The sequence below is a fragment of the Odontomachus brunneus genome, unplaced genomic scaffold (assembly GCF_010583005.1).
Source record: "Odontomachus brunneus isolate Ranch 3 - 2012 unplaced genomic scaffold, Obru_v1 Obru_scaffold_040, whole genome shotgun sequence".
NCBI lineage: Eukaryota > Metazoa > Arthropoda > Insecta > Hymenoptera > Formicidae > Odontomachus > Odontomachus brunneus.
Window position 1 is genome coordinate 996,606 of NW_022639490.1, and position 21,309 is coordinate 1,017,914.

Consider the following 21,309-nt stretch of genomic DNA (forward strand, 5'->3'; position numbering starts at 1 on the left):
TGTGAGGGCTGTTGCAATCAAATATATAAAAGCCATGTTTCTATGGAAACTCTTGTTATATATTTCATGCCATGTATTACACGACAAGTTGTAGATAACGTATCTCCGCTTCTGTAAACGTATTTCTCGTCAAGCTTTGTTTGTACAAAGTTTTTTGCGGCGTTTTAAGGTTTTACATGGAAAGTAAGAGTGAAAAACTCAAGACAAGAAAGAGACATGCAGCAGAATAAATCAGAAAACCGAGAAACAGAAGGAGCGACGCGAAAAAACGATAAAAGAATACACGAACAGATTTACGATTCGAACGAATACATTTCTGCCGCAAAACGTGTACAGGATGGAACAGTGCCTATGGATATTTTAAAGTTTCAGTATCCTTTTGATTTTACATAGATGTATATATGTATATAAATACATACACGTGCATATAATTCCTTACATAATATATGTAAGTCATTCATTTTCATACAACTGTGAGAAGTATTTTAATCTTTGCGTGGTAGAACCGAATGTTATTTTATTCGCTTCTGGTAATATACTGCATTTTTTAAATACTGCAACGAATAAACTGTGGTTTAGAAGAGGATCTACTGGTGGCGGGATTGGACATGTGACGGTATCTTTCTTTTGTATTTATTAAAATCATCGACACATACCTGAATTATAATTATTATCTCAATTATTTTGGATAGAAAAATCCCACATTTGATCATATTGCTGTTGCGGAAAATGGCGTGAAACCTCCAATAATAATATACAAATGGCCTTCAATGAATATTGTAACGATATTATACGATGGCACGTTAAAGCGTTATTCTTACTTAGTGTACAGGTATCTCATAAAGATTAACATGCAAAAATACGCACACCAATTATTCTATAGCTCTGTATATTTTACAGCGCGGATGGTTTGTTACTAGTATCGCAAGGAGGAGATCCAGATTATACGATTACGCTTTGGGATTGGCAGAGATCTCAAATAATATTAAAATGCAAATCTTTTAATCGAGATGTTTATAACGTCACAATGTCCCCGGTGTTACCTAAATATTTGGTAACCAGTGGATCAGGACATATAAAATTTTGGAAAATCTCCAACACGTTCACCGGACTTAAATTAAAAGGCGAAACTGGCAGATTTGGTCAGACAGAGATATCTGACATTATTGGCGTATATATCATGCCAGATGGAAAAGTGAATATTATTCAAATGCATCCAAGTTATTTAATATTAAATATTTTTGTATTTAAAATTGTTTAATATTGTAAGTAACAATCGTATGATAAAAATCAGGAGTCGTCTCGAATTATTATAATCTCATACTCTCGAGGCAAGTACATGAATGTCCTGATCGTTTAATCGTAATCACTTTTAGGTTGTATCAGGCTGCGAATGGGGAAATATTTTACTCTGGGAAGAAGGCTTAATCAGCCTTGAAATATGTAGAAAACATAGGCAACCTTGTCACGCTAAAGCGATTACACAATTTGAGTATTTAAACGGAGAGCTCATATCAATTGGTAAAAATATTATATTCTTTGTATTGATATAAAAATTGAATCAATACATGTGTGAATTTTCATCGTATGTAATGCATTATAGTCTCGATATTTAGTTAAAATTTTTTTTACCAAATTACTAAAAAATCTTACCTTAAAGAACCTTAAAAATAAGCTATTCTGTATATTAACTTAAAAGAGAAGAATATAGACCCTACATAAACTTTTTTTGTATTATGAATGGATCATAGGTATGGATGGGTGGATTCGGGTGTGGTTCTACGAGACAATAGACCAAGCGGATGTTCACAGTGAAGATCGTTTTTTAGAGATTCAACCCGTCTATGAATTTCAAATTAGTGAGACACTCAATTCGATGCTTATGTGCATGCGTAAGCAAGAACCAGACAATCCGGAAAGTACATTCTGGTATGCTCAAGTGAGTAATGCATTTTTATAATATTAATATTACATTTATTTTTATTATATTTTTTTATATTTCACACATATTATATTAATATAATATTTATATTTATTGAAATTTATTTAAATTTGGGTCGATATTTATTTTAATATCACTTTGTATGTGATAAGAAAAATATACATATGTATACTCATAGATATTTGTAAGAGAGAGAGGGGAAGAGAAATCAGCCAAACGATATAATGCTAATAATAACTATAAACTATAATTAAAAAACTCCAAAGAATCCCTAAAGCTTTATTAACATTATAATAGGCAATATAACATTTCCAACTGTTAATGTTTGACGTTTGTAGGATGGAAATGGCGGGATATGGCTAATTGATTTGCATACATTAAAAGCGGAAAAGCCGCGAAAGATATTCACGTGTCACGCAGGAGCTATAGTCGATATGGATAATGCAACGTGGGGACCTTTTGTGGCAACAATTAGCAAAGTTGGACAACTGCATATTTATAATTATATGGAGAAGAAGTTAATTTTGGACCATAAGTTTAACGACATCGGTAGCCAAATCGTTTGGTTTCCGTGCCAAGTAAATCAGTGTGTTAAGAATTTACTTGTTTGTTTTCAATGCGAGATATAGCTTGCATAATACGACAAATTGTAACGCGTGTACACAATTAACGTGAGACGGAAAAGTCATACCAGATGGTCTTCTTTCGATTCTCCATTGTTCAGTGCTACGTTTTTATCAAAATTCTGTAGAACTCTATTTCCTATGTACTTGTGTACTTGCGTTACTGCATACTTGTATTTTTTTTAGTATCAGTATTATTAATGTGTAAAATATTCTCACACATGTAAGGTTGAAGCGACAGGATCGATGCTTGCTTGTGCCTTTGGAAGCGGTATCATTCGCTTGATCGCCGTAACAATATCTGCGACCGACAGAAAGGACAATTACATCAAGTTGATTCAGATAATAAGACCACACAGAATGGCAATAACCTCGATGTCTCTGAACTCATCATGCAAGTAGGCAGAATATAGTAATAAACTCAGCGAAAGTCTAGTTAATTTGAATCGCTCATTTTTTTATCATTAATTTATTTCCCCATAACTATACAGTCATAAATTTCTACATAAGAATATTTCAGCTTACTAGTGACTGGTAGCGAAGACTCGACCGTGTTTAGTTTCAATGTCGCAGTAACCGGCACTCCTGCCGTCATCACACCAATTGGCTTTGTCGAAGTACCTTCAGGAGTCACGTGTCTCACGTGGAAGCCGCATTGTGTAGATGAACAATGTCACAATCGCGTCCCAGACAGCACAATGTCCAAAATCGGGTTATAAGACGTCTTTAAAACATCTTTAAGACATCTTTAAGACGAGTTTATAAAGTATTATCTTAAAAATGTCTTAAAGACGTCCTAAAGACGTCTTATGACTCGATTTTGGACATTTGTGTTGTCTGGGATTTTGCATGGCGAATGTATTTACCGTCGCTCTGTATTTAATACGAACTCTCACAGGATACGACATTGTTAATTGGATGCGTAGGAGGAGATTGTGTAGAGATTGTATTACCAAGTACACCTCAACCTTATACCACCGTCTCGTACAAACTTGTTCAATGTCTACCAAAAACATTTCAATTCCATTCCGTAAAATCTGCTATTCGAAGGGATCTAATACGTTTGAAACGGGAGGAGGAAAGAGAGGAGAGAATAACGAGGAGACGCGAAGAGGTAACTCGATTAATGACTGGAAGCCCCGAAATGGAAGTCAGTGAGGAAGAATTCCTCGGTAATTATGTCACTTTGCTAATTAGCAAGGTTGGGTAACAATTAAGTTGATCAGTTAAGTTAAAACGTTAAAAAATTAACTTTCAACTCGATTTAGTTAATTTTAAATAAATCAACTTTTACTTAATTTAAACTAGTTATTTTTAAAATACGTTAACTTATTAACTTTTTTATATGAGTTAAAATAATTGATCAGTGCTTAAATCATTGCGAACTGTTCATAATGTAGAATAAAGAAAATAATGACAGAAAGATTATTTGTTCCTCTGAGCGCTAGTGTTCTTTTCTTATATGTAATTCTGAGTACAAAACAATTGATTTTTTTTTTTCTTAAAGGACTATCTTTTCATTAATAATTCACAAACTTAATATTCGATTAAAAAGTTAATTATTTAACATATATTTCCTTGTATAATTAACTTTTAATTTTAATAAGCTAATTTAATGTTAGTTTAATTTTTAATTGAACTAGTTTTTATTTATGTAACTTTTAATGTAAGCTAAGTTAATTTGAAGGCTATTATAACTTTAAATTTAACTTAGTTAAAAAAATAAATTTACTTAACCCTGCTAATTAGTATTTAAATGTAATTTAATGTAATGTAATGTAGTATTTTTTAATGTAATACATTACAATGTCAAATGGTTTCCTTCTCCATCTAAATGGTTTTTCAAATATATCATTATATGCCGTAATGATTGAAATATGTTGAAACAAAGATAATTAAGAGAGCGACGATAAAAGACTAAGATAATTTTTAATATTTTTTGTACTTGTACTAATTGTTATACTGAAGTATAATGTATATTTTATAAGTACCATTATACCAAAAATATTATTGTACTGAATTATATAATAATTATAGTCGACATAATCGAGGAAGAACCGTTGCCGGAAATATATATACCAAAAATACCGAGCAGAATATTGATGGTGCAATATATCAAGCACGATATCATTTGGTTGTCAATGGCTGGGTTCGACGCGGGATATATCTACGAGTACCCAAGTCCGGAAACTGTTGAAGTTATCAGCAAGGAACCCATTAGAAGTACCGTAATATACGACGCAGACGACACGGAGATACGAAGTTGTTTGTTCTAGTAAGATGCGATAAAAATCATTGTCGCAATTTTCTTTTTGCACAAGTGGTTAACTTTGAGCGTCAACTATTATGTACATTAGCAAGCGGAGGAAATATTTGTTTTTGGGAATGGAGCAGGGACAAATACGCGTCTGCAAGTACAAGTCTGAGAATTATACGGACCTCTCCGATTACTGGATTCTTCCGATGCACGATAATTACAACGGCTACATCCCAAAAATGATTCTCAGCCACGACCAGACGATGTTGTTCACATGTGGATATGATGGAAATTTATTTTCTTACGAGATAAACGACGACACGCCATCTGAAGCGACCGAATTCGAGATAACGGCAGAGACTTCACCTTTGGTGCGTCTGCATTGATATTTATATGTGTGTGTGTATCGTTATATTTTAAAGCGTTATTAATTCAAGTTTACTGCGACACGTACTATAAATTTTTTTCATGAATACGATCCAATGAGGAATATTTCTGTGTGTGATACAGTCGTATGTACCTAGCATCGAAGATCTCGAGGAAATCGATGCGCACGCGAGTCTGGAAGAGACGATTCAAAAAGCTGAACAGGACAGGATCGCGCGCGAAGCGAACCAATGTAAACGTCAGATATACGAAATACTGTTTAAACTGAGCGAGGAATACAGCAAAATCGTGGAGAGGTTTGAATCGTGCCGAATGTAATCGATTGATTCAATGAGAAAGGAGCGATTGTGCTTATTCGCGTTTTTTTTCGCATGTCAGGAATAATGCTCTACCGAAGCCTCATCGAATAACTCGCGAGGAAATGGAATTGGATCCCAGAATCACTGCTGATTTAAATGAGGAGTTGGAAGCGCAAATGGCCACGGTGCGAGAAAAATTCGCATTTAAAGTCGAAAAAAGCGAGATCGGATTGCAGAAGCTCCTGGAACACTTTATTCATCCTATCACAGACTTGCCGTTCGTAGTCTGCAAAGTCTTGTGAGTAAAAGTTGCTCACGTTCTCTTCGCGTTAGAAAATGTAATCGAGCGATATGCAGATACGATTCGACCGCATTATTTGTTTGAATCTCTTGTCTAAACTCTAATTTGTATCATTATAGACAACCGGATAACGTAGTCCATTCTCTGCGTCAACGCGTCTTGGATGTCAGTACCTTGCCTCGTGTGGACACAGTAAAACATATACACGTGTTCGATAAACAGACAAATAGAGCCAGGTAATTTGTGCTACGTGCTTGAACAAGGTACTATTATTAATAGAAAAATTAAGTACTATTAATTACCCAGCAAACACAACGTTACATGTAACATACATGTTGGTTGTAATTTCCTACTCAACACTATAACTGTTATATAACACGTATGTTATATAACAGTTACATTGTTGAGTAGAAAATTATCATTTATTGTATTAATTATCATTGATAGAAAATAAAGAATAATTTAGCATTCGCAAATGATGTTTCTAACTTTTGTGCAAGTAGCGTAGCAAACGGTGTAATGCAGCCTTACGAGGAAGAGCAACGACAAGAAGAAGAAGAGGAAATTAAAGAAGAAACCGAGACGGAAAAGATACAAGAGCAAGCAATTGCGGATATCTTGAAGGGCGTGGATTACGAAAATTTAGACAGCAGCCAGGGAATTCGATTGAATCAAATGCTACGCAAATATATCTCGAGGAAAGCGAGGCTGGAGGAACGCGAGAAGCAAGTGTGTTGCAAAATAAATATTTAAATATTACAACCGTTAATTCTTTCGACACATTCGAGAAGACGATACGCATTGTTGATACTTTGATTCATTTGTAATACAATCTCCAAGTTCTCAAGAACTTGCATTTTTTAAGATTTTTATGGAACACTTACACACACATACACACATCCCGGATGAAAATATTTTATTGAAAATCTCTTTCAATTGACCCTTTTTCATTAAAATTCATTAAGATTCTTCAAAATTAATTAAAATTCATTAAAATTCGTTAAATTTATTTTATTACATAACAATAAAATTAATTTTAGGAATTTTAATAAATCTTAATAAATTTTACGAATTTTAATGAATCTTAATGAATTTTTCTGAATTTCAATGAATTTTAATTAATCTTAAAGTATCTTAATGAATTTTAATGAAAAGGGGTTAATTGAGAGATTTTCTGTAATTATTTCAATAAAATATTTCCACCAGGGATTTGAACAGAAATATATCTTTATAAGTACGCTCAATAATCAGCCAGATAAGTGTCGTATAATACATTTTCAATTTTATGAAATTTAATAAGACTTGTTTTGTTTTTTCAGTGGAAAGTTATACATCAAGAGAAACCGGATGCGTCCGTCAATCACTTACGCGATATAGTCGCCATAGAGGAAGCGAAAAGAACTATCGGCGATTATAAGTTAAAAACATCGCTGACCTTCGATTCGCTGTCGAGGAAACGAGATGCTCTCTTTTTAAAGCACAATGAATTGTTTAACTGTTGGAAAAAAGTTCGTATAATATCATCGAATCTTATGAAAAAGGAGAGAACAACGGCTCCTTTATTAATGGCTATTTCTTTATTAATATTATTCCTTCGTTAAGGCTTTTGGCCTCTCGTATTGTCTATCTTTTTTTAATGATGTCAGAAGTGAGAAAATGCATGCTAAAAATTCATGCAAAATATGTTAAAATAAAAATATACTAAAATATAATATAATAAAATATAATATAAAAATAATAAAAATATAATGTATATCCATAAAGTAACACTTGCCAGGAGAGACCAGGAGCCTTAATTACAATTTTTATTATTAGCTGTATTATCTGCAAGAAGCTTTCAACGAGAGATTGAAAGCTGTGAGAACAGAGAAAGAATATTTACATGCGCAAGTTATGTCCTTAATAAAAACCCTCAGAGAAATTCACGCAGAGATACCATCGAGAAGTATAAAGCCCTTGCCACTTATTCCTACGTTAAATATCGATATAGAATTTCCTGAGAAGAAAGTGATAGTACGTATTAATAATGCGTTAAATTCGAATCGTAACGCATTAAAGACACGCTATCACTTTTGTATTATTCGTAGTATTATTTGTATTGTTCGTAGCTCGAAAAGTATACAATGAAGGAGGAGAAGATACAACGACCGAGACTCTCGCTTCTCCCGGAAGCGATATTTGTTTGCCCGGACGAGGAATACGAAGTGTTGCTCCTGGATGAAGAATTTCCGGAAACTGCGCGCATTTTCAGCGGAGCGTCAGCGCTACCCTCCGTCTCTGAGAGAAAAATCAAAATTGACTCCACCTTGCGGGATGACACATCGTTGCTTCATTTGAGCGATGACTCTGACAGCCCATGGGAACGAGAAATGAAATCCGCCCGCGTCTTACGCAGGATATACGAACAAGACTGCATATTGCGATACGTGCAAACCAGTTGCGAGAATTTAGATAAGAAGTTGGACAAATTGGAGCGCGATAGATTGGATATTGTTGCCGAGAACGTCAATATTAATCTGTTCTTACTGACGCTTCGTCAAGAATACATCATTCTGAGAGAATACGAAACGATGGAAAATACGTTACACGACAAAGTTAATCGCAAAGTAGAAGAGGCCGCAGCGATAAAGCAAAAAGTTAGTTAACGAAACCGCTAGTCTTACATAGTCGACGTCATCACATCGCATCGATAAGCGCCAATAACGGAGAACGCGTGTTACACGACAATCGATACTTTCAGATACGCGAGATCACCGACAATGTTGACAGTAAAATGAAGGAAATTGCAAAACTACGTAACCAAATCAGGGATATTACTTCGGAATATATGAGAAGTGTAAGCGAAAATAAATTCCGTAATTTTCTATGCAGAATATTCAAGAAGAAATACAAAGTGTCGAAGGAGGAGGATGGTAAGAGCATTTTTAGTGACGTTTCGAATTACGACTCGGAGAAAAAATTGGAATAAATGACCGAGTCGTTTCAATACTTTACAGTGCAAGATTGTAATTTCCAGTTTGTGCATTTGCGTTGTATAGTCGAGAAATATATTAGTGATCGTATATTGTTGCTTATTAGAAACTACTACGACAACGACTGAAACGACTTCGGATGAAACGAACAGTGTCGACAGTAAAGAAACAGAATCGATTTACCTCGACGAAAACGTATGCCCTCCGGACTGTGATAGGGAATTATACAACTTGGCATTTTCCATGAGAGAAAAGCGATACGCATGCGAGCACGAGGTCAAAAGCGCGCAACATACCGTAGAAACCCTTCAGAAGGAAGCTGAAATTCAGACGAAAAAGTTGAAAATTATAGAGAGCAACTTGAGAGCGCACGAGGATGATTTAAAAATATTTATGGTATCGCCCCTGATGGAAATATTTTATTGAAATATATTTATTGAAAATCTCTCTCAAGTGATCCCTTTTCATTAAAATTTATTAAGATTCTTTAAGATTAATTAAAATTTATTAAAATTCAGAAAAATTCATTAAGATTTATTAAAATTCGTAAAATTCATTAAGATTTATTAAAATTCATAAAATTAATTTTATTGTTATATAACAATAAAATAAATTTTACGAATTTTAATAAATTACGAGTTTTAACTAATCTTGAAGAATCTTAATGAATTTTATGAATATAATGAATTTTAATGAAAAGCTTCTCCTTTTCATTAAAATTCATTAAAATTCTTCAAGATTACAAGAGATATTTTCAGTAAAATATTTCCATCAGGGGCGCGTAACGAATGCTAATTGCAATGATCATGAGAGTAATTTGTCACTCGTCTAATCGCGGTTTTTTCGGCAGTTCGAGAAACAAGGAAAATTGAACGACGTAGACGTCACAGTGACAATGAAAATGCATCAGTTGCAGTATCTCCAAGAGTGTGATATGCCGACGAAGGTGGACGATTGTGTTGTATTCGACAAAAAAAAACTGTCGAAATTGTACGCAAGAATACAGGAGTTGCACGAGGAGACGCTCGAGTTACACGCCAAATACAAGTACGCGTACATATTTGTATATCGTATACACGAAGAATTCATAAATAACAGATATCGAAGGTTCTTGATAATGGAAAGCACACTTGACGATTTCAGGCGCTCGCGAGCGCATCTTCACAGAATAAAAATCGATTGTAATCATATGAGGGTTAATAATAAAAGCTTGAAGAATGAAATGAAACAGAGGATAATGGATAAGTTCGGCCAGAATATATCTCTGACTGAATTGTATGAAACGATACTACGTCGTATGGTGTATGATATCAGAGCAAATTTGAGCGAGATAACAATGCAGTTTAGCAAAAGGACCAACGGTAAACTAATCGTATTGATCATCGTTTGTTCTTTGACTCATATTGTATTTTGCTGTTTTACCGCAGAGGTCAAAGAATGCTATACTGAAGAATTAATTACGCTTAACAACATGATCCGAGAGCACACGCAGAAGCTGAGCTTCCTAACACTTTTGGTGGAAGAACAATCGAAACTCAAGAAGCTTCTGAGACGGCACATCAAGTCGGATGTAAGTTGCGCTTATAATATCCGTCAAGCATTTATTCTTCCCGGAAGTTATCTTCTAATGGAGTATAAGTGTCGACAGTTCTTGCAAAGAATTATATATCAATACTGTGTTCGCAGGAGGAAATGTTGCTGTTGGAGAAGACATGTAAGAACGACGTGACAAAGTTGGAGAGAATTCTCAGAAATCAAATGCGACAGAAACATCTATTTGAGAATGACATCAAGAATCTCAAGTTGAAAACGAAATCGCAACATCCAATCCGGTTTAGGAGTATAATGTCTTGGAACGATAAAGGTAATAAGAAAATAAGAAAAATCTTAACTTTCAATAAAGAAAAATCGCTTTGTGCGAGTGATTATTACCAATACGTGCCGGTGACTTTAAGGAAACTCGGTATCTATTTATTTTATCAATCTCTTTTCATTATTAACTGTGATTTTCGATAGTTATTTAATCATATCGGATTATAACAATGTACTTTTCTATATCTATACACACACATGTTCTACATGCTATAATATTCTATATGTGTTATGCTATCAAATATCAAATAATACTTTCCTTGATTAATAGTAATAATAAAAATTTTATGGCGTAGACTTCGAGCCCGAGAGTGAAGAGAATTTCGATGAGAATTGGCAAAACGAAGAAGCAGAAGAATGTATAAAAAGCGACGAGAAGCCGGAGCTCTCTATGGATGTTGAATATACAGTTGATTAAATCGAGAAATTTGAGCGTTAAAATGAATCGATACATGGTAAATTTTTTTACAAATGCTGATATCAGGGAAAACAAAAATTTTTAATTGCCAAACGATAAGATCAAGTAAGATATAACTATTAATAATTATTGTCAAATTATATATACATAAACGCATTCATATATATTGACATTGTGAACGAAAAGAATTTTTAAATTTAAAGCTATATATATATATATATATATATATATATATATATATATATAAATAAAATGCATAATATATACTATGCTTATCATTCCAAAAAATAAACCAGATTCGATAGAACATTTAGGCAGCAAATAGCATGCAACAAAAGTCTACAATTGACTGCAAAATAAATTGCATGAAACATTCATTTATCAGTTAACAACATTGTTGTCTTTTGTTCGTTGTATTTTATTTATGGCTCATGTATAACGACTATATGACAGCTGTACAAATACATAACTTTCATTTGCTATTTATATATAGGAGGATCTAATAATAAATATATATATATATATATATATATATATATATATATGTATATATATATAACAACATATATACGCTCTTATACATAATACAAAGATATCGCAATAAGTCTATATTTCTCGTGTACGAATTATTCCTTAATTTCTTTGTTAACTTATGTGCAAAATATTTCAAAGAACCTATACATTATCTTGTATTATGACTAAGCAAAAAAAAGGAAATAAAGTAAAAGGTCTGTGCTTTGTCGGTGAACGTTTTTAAAACAGTTAACTTATAGAGGTGATACTTTGCGTCAACATTCACACTATAAACTCTTCAAATGCGAGTAACAAGAGCTGTCGGAATGTTAAAATACATTAAAATGCTGCCTGCACGTCAAGTTTCAATTCATGGACTAGAGATGGATGATGGTCGTGATGACAAATTAAGAGGCGTTTTTATAAGGATGAATGTACTCGCATCTCGATGTAGCATACCTCGCGACAATTCTAACGGCAAGAGACGTGAAAAAATATCGATGTACCGCGACGAAATTGTGCTACGTAACGATCTCTGTTTATGTTACGACAGTAAACTTGATCCTTATATGACATTGTATTTTATACGACACTCTAATTCGGCACATTAGATCATTACAAAAAGAAAGAAAAAAGAAAAGTCAATTATGTCACAGATGTATGTATATGTTATGTTATACATATACATAATAATGTATATATATACATATATGTACATATATATATACATACACTGTTTGAGTCAGCTTCTTCTTCTTTGATATTGGCTCAAGACTTGAGTCCCAAAGTCAATTATAGACAATAAGGTGAATCAATTAGCGAAATTATAAGTGACATTCTATGTATGATCATATTCTATGTATTCATAGAACGTAACATCTTTTGAAGAATCCTATATCGAGATCTGAGTGAGACCAAAAGCAATAATCATCGCAATAATGATAAAAATAGTAATTATATAACAGCACAGTATTAGTATTAGTATTATTAATTTAAGTAGTAGCAGTAGTGAGATATCAATGATAGTATTAACAGTATAGCTGCGGCGGTAGTAGTAATAGTAATAATAGCGATAGTAGTAGCGGTGATAGCAGCCAATAATAGCAGTAATGACAACACGTGTTCTTTGCTGTGTCTGCAATTAATATTTTCAACATTAAGAGAGCCCACACGTTGTCGTCATGTAATGATCTTCGAAGTGTATACATATTTTTGTTAAAGTTACTGCACGCGCGTTGAAACGTTTGGTAAACAAAATCGACCAGTCTCAACGAGTGACATCTGATTTTCCGCGAGAATTAGAAAAGAAGCGAGGAGGAGAGAAGAGAGACCGGGAGAAAGCGGATGTAGATTAGCTTTGAAATCTCAGTGTGCGCTTAATCAACGATTGTATCGAAAAATGCGGACTTAGAATTAACAAATAACTTTCTCTACGTTTTGCATTGGGCAGTACAGTTCTCTAGCGAGGGGAACGAACGGGAAGTACCTCGTGCAATCTCGTGAATAAGCGTGCGAGACGCCACGTGTTTGTGAGGAATGAGCGGCGAAAAAGGACTCAGAGTAACTACCGGTCAATCGAATATCTGTAAACAAGATCTATCAAAATGAGATGTGAATAAATTGACTGCATTGTCTCGCGAAGTAATCGGCGGACAAGCAACGATTGATATCGGACATGCAACGTATGGAAAATCAATGATTGTAAAGACTATTTGGAAACTGTTCATTTCAAGAATTAATTGGGGAGAAGCATTACCATTATAAACTCGGATACGCGAAGGCGAAGATTTATAAGTGAGACGATGAGAAATGTCACCTGCCAGCATGTGACATACTCGCCGGATCTATTAAGGACTCAGTTTCTTTGTTTACATTCAGCTGGCACAGGAAGATACCCATTAATCCGTATATCCTTCGTCGATTGTCTTAAACACATTTTTACGGGAAATTTGCTGAATGGAACGGCCGTTATGGAAGCGATAAGCTTTGCTTTTAATCGAATCATGCCCGCAAACGTCGGGTATATCAAATTACGAAACTAAAGCGTGTAATTACAAGATATGGAGATGCTTAGGATCGATATCCAAGGACACTGAGGGGAAGTAGACTTGTCGTCTGATATTTTCGCGCATCGTATATCTTTGTTCGCTGAGCAGAACGAACTGCAATTCGCCGTAGAGATTCGTGAAAATCCACAGAAAGAATTTGCTACGCCATCTCAATACATTTTCCGAGACCGAGAACTCTGAGAAAAATTACGAGGCTGCAAAATCGTTCAATTATTTACAAATCTGATTTGAATAAGTCGAATTAGTAAAGAACCGCGTAATTCGTAAGCTGTTAGGCCCATATACAAAATCTTGTCCTATTTCTCTTGAGAGAAAATGTGCAACCCGTCGTAATTTTATATCGATTGTACAAATTCTTTATAATTATAAATTCAACGCGTTACTTTATTCTATGCCGAACGTATTTGTCTCCTCCACAGCTAACAGCAGCTTCTCGTATAAAATCTCGGGCGTAGGATAAGGTGGAAGATCCAAGCGATTAAAACACGTGTGTGCCCTGAAACACACAATAACGAACAACTTTCTAAGAAAGAAGAGTGATAAATTTAAGCCAAAATTTTATATCTATTTTTCGAAGAGGAAATCGAAAACGCTAATCACAAACTGAGCTACTTGGTGTAATTATTTACATCTCAGTATTCTAAACAAAGAAATTATCCGCGAAAATAAAATGTATCATGGCAATAATAATTATTGAGTCGTCAGAACTAGTTTCTCATTGATTTTATAGATATGTGCAAATATATTAGGTTGATGGAAAACTTATTATTTTTTTTGTAAGAAAAATTCTTGTAAAAAGTATTAAAAATCCTCGTTAGATTATTAAGAAAATAGCGAGTCAATGTTGTTCATTTTATTCATGAAAATGCGTAATCCTTTGAAAGTAGATAATTTCGTTTCGTTTTATTCAACAAACACAACAAATCTTTCGCGCCAATCTAATAAGACACAACGTCAAAGGTTTTGAGTTAATGAAGAAGAAAAAAAACCCAGCACGCAAGTACCTTGGTAAACTGTTTGGCCTTCCCCACTTCTCGATGCAGAACTTCCTCGGTCCTGTGGAACCTCGCAGCGCGGCGAAGCCCTCGTACGGAATGCTCGAGGTACCGGTGACAAACTGCAGTAATCTCAAGCGTTGCTCGTTGGTGAACCGGCTTATGCTGCTCCAGAACCACTCCACTACCGGGTGCGCGTCGTGATATCCACTTCTGTATTCGGTATGCGTCCGCCAATCGTTCAGGTCGATCTCGGCCGCACCGGCTATCACCAACTCCAACTCACGAGCGTCGAAGACTGACACCAGGCGTGGATCCACCACTTCGTAGAAGCCACGAACCAACGACTCCGTCTGCTCGGCCACGCCGCGCTCGAGCCGCCAGCGTACCACCCTCTCGAGGTATTCCTTCTTATTCTTCTCGGTGACCGCGATATTTCTGCCACCTGGCTTCAACTCGCGCTCAGCGACTCGCCCCAGCAGCTCCTCCGTTACCGAGAAAGTCAATTCCAACGGCTCGATACTTATGTCCTTTTCTTTGATCCACATCAGACTCTGATGAAATTCCTGATCCAGACTCTCCAGGTCGCTCAGACTCGCCGGTATCCTCAGCAGCGCCTTGTAGAACGGTCTGGTGAAGAACGCGTCCAGCAAATATTGATGAACTAACGCCAAACCTAGAACCCTGCCCGAGAATCGGAACCAGTCGTGGTAATTATCCACGAAAGCCGACATCGGCGAGATTTGCACCGTGTAAGTATCATTGGCCGAATACTCGAACAATCCGTAGTAAGGATTGAACAGCTCGCGCGACAGATGGAAGAAAAATTCTCGGGACGGCCCGCCGTAATCCAGGCCTTCCTCGTGGTCGAAGATCACCACCAGTTTACCTTTCTGCAAATCTTTCTTCGACGCGGCCATTATACGCGTAAAAGCATCTTCAAGTAAATGCTCTCTTCTGATGTGCAATCTACGCATAAACATATAGACAAAAGTATAAGAGTCTTGCAACGAAATAACAATTGCAATGCATTTATGTGAACGTAAACGTTGGAATAAAGTACGGCTGGAACGTACTTCAATTTACCCGGTCCTTGGCCGTAGCCTTTGCTCTCCAATTTTCGATAGAACGTCCGTAGTTTAGCTTCGAAATCTCTCCTGTACGGCGCAGGGGCTCTGGCGGAAGCCCTCGTCAAGCCAGGCGACGCGTGCGGGCTACCGAGCGGAGATCTACCCATACTACCCGGTACGTACGACATTATTTCTTGCTCGAATAAACTGTGAACAATGACGCAACGGTAACGGAACGGCTTTATCGCGGTCAGCCAAGTATAATCTTATGGGAGAGCAAGTGGCCGTCTACAATATGCAGAATAAGCTTGCGGTAAGTTGGAGTAAGAAATAAATTATTTTATTTCGCTTTTATGCTATACTCTACCTTCTTTACATTGAAAATATTTCTCTCAAGAAATACTTTCGGTGTAAAGGAGTTAGAATATAGGAACGAAATAAATTATTTTTATTTCTTACGCCAACTTAGTTTGCTCTCCGCATATTGTAGACGGCCACCAAGGTCAACATATAGATTCACTATCGAGTACATCTCGCTGCTGCGTTTCCTACCTTAGTAATAACGCCAAGGGAACGTCGTGTCCCATTCTTTGCAACGCTGTGGTGCCTTCAACTCTTATGGTGTTAACCTTCTCTCGCAGCGCGATATTCTGCCCTAAAGCGGAATGTCTCTCCTTCAGGATATCCATGATATTAGGCTGACGTAGGAAAGCGACTACTTTGTCATTGTAGGCCACGGGTATGTCGGGCGTAGCGGTCACAGACGACTGCTGCGGTCTAGGCGGTGGTACGGGAGCTTCGTCCAGCAACGTCCGTACGTGAGCGGCTTCGGTAGGTAATCGTGGATCGATAAAAGACGTCGCCTTTCTAGCATGACATATAAAAAATCTCTGAAATTACAATTTCATTTGGTTACAACGAGATTACAGACGCTATCACGGTGTAGAGGGGATATTGCAGAGGAAGATTGAGGGTTTCTCAGCTCCTCGTGGAGTCGCGAGGAGCTGACGAGAAAGCTCACCTTGCCTGTTCTATCGAGCTTCGACTCGTATCCTCTCGGGAGCTCCTTGTTCGGATCGGCGAAGAAGTTAATCAAGGCAACCAGATCCCGATTGTGCTCGTACCTCGGGAAAATCAATGGATTCCTCCTGACTCTACTGATCATGTGCTTCAAGCTCGGATTACGATTGTACACCTCCATAGCGTCCGTGTTGGTGTGCAACACCGTGAAGAAGTCGGCCCGTGTCAAGAACAATACCGGCGGTATCGTAGTGATGTCAAACGGTTCGGACTCGCTCCTCTCGACACGCTCACTCGGCGTTCGCTCGGCATTCTCGAAGTGATTGCCGTTCGCGTTTGAGTTAGTCGCCTCACGATCTATATTGTCGGGACGCGAAATAGTACGCCGCACGCTCTGGTAGCGCCTGTCCAATTGCTGTCGCCGCAGATCGCAGCCAGTATTGCGCGTCGTCAAGCGCGTCGGCCTTTGCCACGTCGTGGTGCGATTGATGTGATCTATATAAAACACTCGACCATGGCTGTCGATCCTCGCTTCCCAGGCTGAAACGTACACAGAGCGATTAATGTAAAGATCGTTGCGGAACGGATCCTGTCATCTCCGACACGGACGACGGAGTCACTTACACGGCGGCAAAGGTTCCTCTGAAGACAACGACACGTTCGATGTTTGGCACACAGGCAACGGACACAAAGGCTTGGGCCGATGCGTAGGCGTCGGTGGACACTCCAACTGATTGGCCAGTGCCGATTCCGAGCCCGGTCCTGGTCCCGGCCCCGGTCCCATTCCCGGTCTTTCTCGTTGTCTGTGCGACCTTGGCGAACTTAATAACGCGATGCTCTTCGTAACCGCCGTCCTTAACTGAAATGTTCGACAATCTATATACTACGGTCTACACGCGTGCGATGTATACGCGTCGAGAGCAACGAGTGCGACAGTCGTGGGAGATTATCTCTCAACCTTAAGATTCGAGGCTTCGTCAACATCCACAATCTCGAATCCGAAGCAATCCTCGGGATGCAGCGGCGTAGGATGCCTTTGAGAATGTCTCTTGGGTAACTCTGGCGCTCCGCTCGGCAAAGCGTTGCTTCTATGTAACGGCCGATGCGCTGCTCTCGGTGGAAGCGGTGGCGGCATCGGATAGAGGGTCTCGTACAAGGATTCAGGAGACGACAGTCCGCCCCTACTACGCCACAGTTGATAATACTCCACTGCCTCCTGCGTTACGACTCCATTCGGTCTGCATTGTCTCTGAAGTAAAGCGATTTTCTCTTCAGAAGTTGAAAAACAATTTTTCCCAGAGTTGGGAAGCAAAGCCCTTACCGTTGCAAGTTACATTTTTTCAGTAACAATTTAGTAATGATGTTAATATATTTTTATTTATTACTAATGGTTACAGTAACACAATTATATTTTAACGATAACTTTCTTTTTGGTGCTTTGCACATATATGCTCTTATTTTGAATTCTCTTTTAACTTAACTGAAAGTCAATCTTATAAGTCACACTTAGAGGTCTACCTTACTTTTATCGATAAAAGAAAGTTTAAAGTAAGGATTACAAAATACATATATGGAATGAACAGAAGCACGTGCAAAATGAAAAAATAGTGTTAATTACTGCAAAATGTCGATCTATTCCTTTTAATTATAAAATATTGTAATAATTATTTTTTTTAATAGCATATTTATTTTTTAAGATATAAGTAGCACATTTATGATGAAAAAAAATAGAACTAATTGCTGTAGAATGTCTTAAGTAATTCCTCTCTGTTACAAAATTCTATAGTAATTTTTATTATATAATTATCTCTGTGTATACGGGAAGAAGTGTTCGAGCAAGTTGCATATCGCTCACCTTTTTAACGTCATTACGGCTCACACTCGCGTGCTGAGACTCCATGTCCGAATTACTCTCCTCACTGCTATTCGACGAACGAGGCTCCAGATCCAGACAACGCACTTCCTCTAATTGATCTTGCCTGGGGAACGACGTCTCCAGGAGCGCCACTGCATTCTCCTCAATCTCGATTGGCTGAACATTGGCAGTTTTGTGCATCTTCTCTAAGATTGGCAGTTTGAACGGTTTGCTCGTGCTCGCGGTGTCACTGTAGTGCAACGAAGTAGTCCGCGGCGCGTCTCGCAATGACGACAACATCTCCTTGCAAATGTGCTCGGGCAGGACAGTCGCTTCGTTCCCGTCGACCGCATCTTCGTACGAATGTCTACTTTTATTATTATTGTCCAGCGCACTCGAAGATATTCTGGCGTCGTCAGTCGCGTCGCTGTAACGCATCGGTAGAGTACTTTGTGAGCTCAATGATTCCTTGAACGCGCGCGAAGGCGAGGCTGCTAATCCGTCCGGCAACAAGTTCGCGTCGTTACGTACGCCGTCGCCTTCGTCATGGTCGTCGTCGTCTTCATCGTCTACATTGTTCTCGCTAGACGTTTTTAATAACATGTTCGTTATTCGACTATGATACATAACGGGCTCGTTATCCTTTAGGGATATTTTGTACGACAATGGCGTCGCGTCCTTTACCAATCTGTGCCCTGTGTCCGACGTCGCGACGTCATTGTTAGACCCGCTTCTGCACGGATCACCCGTGTCCTCCTGAAATTCGCACAGCGCAACGATACCGTCGCTGCCCTCAGACTCCGCCGGCGTGCCTTTGCCGCAAGCTTCTTCGTCTGAGAAGCTGTCGGAGCATGTCGCTGACTCCAAGATGTTCTGACGAATTTCGGAAATATCCTCTGCCAGTAAGCACTTCTTCCTGGACAGATTTCTGTGAGCAAGGACGACTGATTTTTTACCGTCATCGTCGTTATTTCCTCCTGCCTGTTTGGCCAATGCCGATGCACTTGTGATATCCAGGGACACATACTCGTCATCTTCATCATCGGCCTTCGAATCTGAAAATTGGACATATTTAATTGCATCTTTTATATTTACTTATCCTTTATATTTTTGTCATTTTTTATGCAATAAGTACAAAGGAAGCTTGGAAATAGTCTGCGATTGACATCGACATTACTTGTCATATCTTCGTGGCATAAAGTCTCTACTTCTAGCGAATCACTCTCCGCTAAAGAGTCAGCAGTGGCTGATGAGACCGCATCTCCAGTCGAGTTTAGGAATTTAGTTCTGATATCTGATACAGATACCTTGTCCCTGTTAACATTTGCTACAGGAGCACTTGTGTGGTTTGTGGACGCAGTCGATGCCTCTTGGATCGTGGAACTCAAAGTCCTCAATGTGACAGACTGCTCGTTAGATTTTTCAGTATCCTCCTCTTGCTTGGAAACACTGCCCATGGCATTTGTTTCTGATGGCATTTTTCTTCAAAGCATAGTTCTGATCAAAGATTTTGCAAAATTCTGCAGACAAGAACATTCATAGAACCTTCAGGTGAAACTCAAAAACACAACTCAAAAGCACAACTGTCGAAAATTCAAGTACTATCGTCGTGCTTCTACTCGCACAATGACGTGAGTAAAAAAACAAGTAAATAAACAAACGCATCGAAAGACTCATGTATGTAAACAATATCGATCCGCAATTTGTATCAGTTTCTGTCGCAATATAAAATGTAAAGCAACGTATCCACAAGTAATAACAACAGAATCAACAATTAGGTAACAAAATCGAACGAGACGCGACGACAGGTTAAGGATGATCGAGACGTATTAACAATCTCTGTAAGATTCTTGTGCGCAAAAGTCGATCAAAATCAATAGGCAGTAAATACAGAAGCATTGTTTATATCTAATCTTGTGTCTTCAATTTGATAACAATTAATATATTCCACTATGCACATATGCAAAGTGAAAGTACATGAAAGACGTATTACACGAAAATCGCTTACCAACTAATATCGCATTTTTATTAACGCACCAAGTAACAAAATGCGCTCAAACAGCCGTTTCACTTCATATTCACTCGTACACTTACGTGTTGACTTACTCCTACTAATTACACACGTACACGCGTGAACGAATAATTTTGACAGCGAACGTAGCAGACTATACTAGTAACTGCATTTCTCGCATGGTAATGGGGATTCACAGCGCATCCGACAACCAATAGCCATGTTCAGCAGAGAGCTGTCTCGCATCTGTGTAAAATTCGTGAATCCAATTGGTGTATGCTCTTCGTCCTGGCTAAATCTAAAAGCATACCCTAATCAGATTCATGGATTTTACACAGTTGCAAATTCGCATGAAGTTATGGAGAATTCACACTGCGCCCAATGTGTGTCCGATGTACTACACTAATAGGTGCTTTCCAGCTACGTTACACTGTGTTACACAAAACCAGTTTATTGGTTACATATTATCTAAAATCTTGTAAAATAATATGCAACCAATAAACTGGTTTTGTGTAACACAGTGTACGTAGCTGGAAAGCACCCAATATTCTTTAATTGAGTCCTTTTTTAGCGTAGAATAGTGTAGATGAGCGTATCATCTCCAGGGGCGTTCATCTACACTTGTCTACACTCAAAGAACTTAATGAACATCAGTGTACGACGTTCGATATCCAATAAAAGAAATAAATAGCTTTTCAATGGAGA

At 37.6% G+C, this 21,309-nt stretch overlaps 2 protein-coding genes across 9 annotated transcripts; one reads left to right on the forward strand and one right to left on the reverse strand.

Moving 5' to 3' along the window:
• The first annotated feature begins 182 nt into the window (after nucleotides 1–182).
• Nucleotides 183–11,269, forward strand: LOC116844212 (cilia- and flagella-associated protein 44). Of its 6 annotated transcripts, none has more exons than XM_032815420.1 (26): nucleotides 183–371; nucleotides 454–616; nucleotides 693–832; nucleotides 901–1,195; nucleotides 1,377–1,521; nucleotides 1,752–1,939; nucleotides 2,281–2,520; nucleotides 2,794–2,963; nucleotides 3,086–3,224; nucleotides 3,464–3,737; nucleotides 4,603–4,840; nucleotides 4,923–5,193; nucleotides 5,333–5,505; nucleotides 5,588–5,806; nucleotides 5,929–6,045; nucleotides 6,313–6,538; nucleotides 7,129–7,317; nucleotides 7,625–7,822; nucleotides 7,918–8,445; nucleotides 8,550–8,721; nucleotides 8,888–9,177; nucleotides 9,632–9,828; nucleotides 9,925–10,142; nucleotides 10,209–10,351; nucleotides 10,468–10,645; nucleotides 10,950–11,267. In XM_032815420.1, the coding sequence occupies exons 1-26, from the start codon at nucleotides 217–219 to the stop codon at nucleotides 11,069–11,071; spliced, it is 5,388 nt and encodes a 1,795-aa protein (XP_032671311.1). In that variant the 5' UTR covers nucleotides 183–216; the 3' UTR covers nucleotides 11,072–11,267. The 6 variants fall into 6 exon arrangements, with proteins under 6 accessions (XP_032671311.1, XP_032671310.1, XP_032671308.1 ...); XM_032815419.1 differs by having other exon boundaries at nucleotides 6,310–6,538; nucleotides 10,950–11,099; XM_032815417.1 differs by having other exon boundaries at nucleotides 6,310–6,538; nucleotides 9,632–10,142; nucleotides 10,950–11,099.
• Nucleotides 11,270–11,568: 299 nt separating this feature from the next.
• On the reverse strand, nucleotides 11,569–20,793 carry LOC116844214 (E3 ubiquitin-protein ligase HECW2). Of its 3 annotated transcripts, none has more exons than XM_032815423.1 (10): nucleotides 20,602–20,793; nucleotides 19,771–20,075; nucleotides 18,594–19,648; nucleotides 17,697–17,987; nucleotides 17,363–17,597; nucleotides 16,740–17,278; nucleotides 16,271–16,608; nucleotides 15,725–15,925; nucleotides 14,658–15,617; nucleotides 11,569–14,149 (listed from the first exon to the last, which is right to left on the reverse strand). In XM_032815423.1, the coding sequence occupies exons 2-10, from the start codon at nucleotides 20,069–20,071 to the stop codon at nucleotides 14,038–14,040; spliced, it is 4,032 nt and encodes a 1,343-aa protein (XP_032671314.1). In that variant the 5' UTR covers nucleotides 20,072–20,075; nucleotides 20,602–20,793; the 3' UTR covers nucleotides 11,569–14,037. The 3 variants fall into 3 exon arrangements, with proteins under 3 accessions (XP_032671314.1, XP_032671313.1, XP_032671315.1); XM_032815422.1 differs by having other exon boundaries at nucleotides 19,771–20,113; XM_032815424.1 differs by having other exon boundaries at nucleotides 20,688–20,751.
• Nucleotides 20,794–21,309: the final 516 nt, after the last annotated feature.

Bases quoted from the DNA above. Each gene is read 5' to 3' on its own strand.
- LOC116844212 (XM_032815415.1), top strand. From the start codon at position 217: ATGCAGCAGAATAAATCAGAAAACCGAGAAACAGAAGGAGCGACGCGA. The intron at 8,446-8,549 runs GTTAGTTAACGA...CGATACTTTCAG, and splicing joins CCGCAGCGATAAAGCAAAAA to ATACGCGAGATCACCGACAA. The intron at 9,178-9,631 runs GTATCGCCCCTG...TTTTTTCGGCAG, and splicing joins ATGATTTAAAAATATTTATG to TTCGAGAAACAAGGAAAATT.
- LOC116844214 (XM_032815423.1), bottom strand. From the start codon at position 20,071: ATGCCATCAGAAACAAATGCCATGGGCAGTGTTTCCAAGCAAGAGGAG. The intron at 19,649-19,770 runs GTAATGTCGATG...TCCAATTTTCAG, and splicing joins ATGCCACGAAGATATGACAA to ATTCGAAGGCCGATGATGAA. The intron at 16,609-16,739 runs GTGAGCTTTCTC...TTGTAATTTCAG, and splicing joins AGCTCGATAGAACAGGCAAG to AGATTTTTTATATGTCATGC.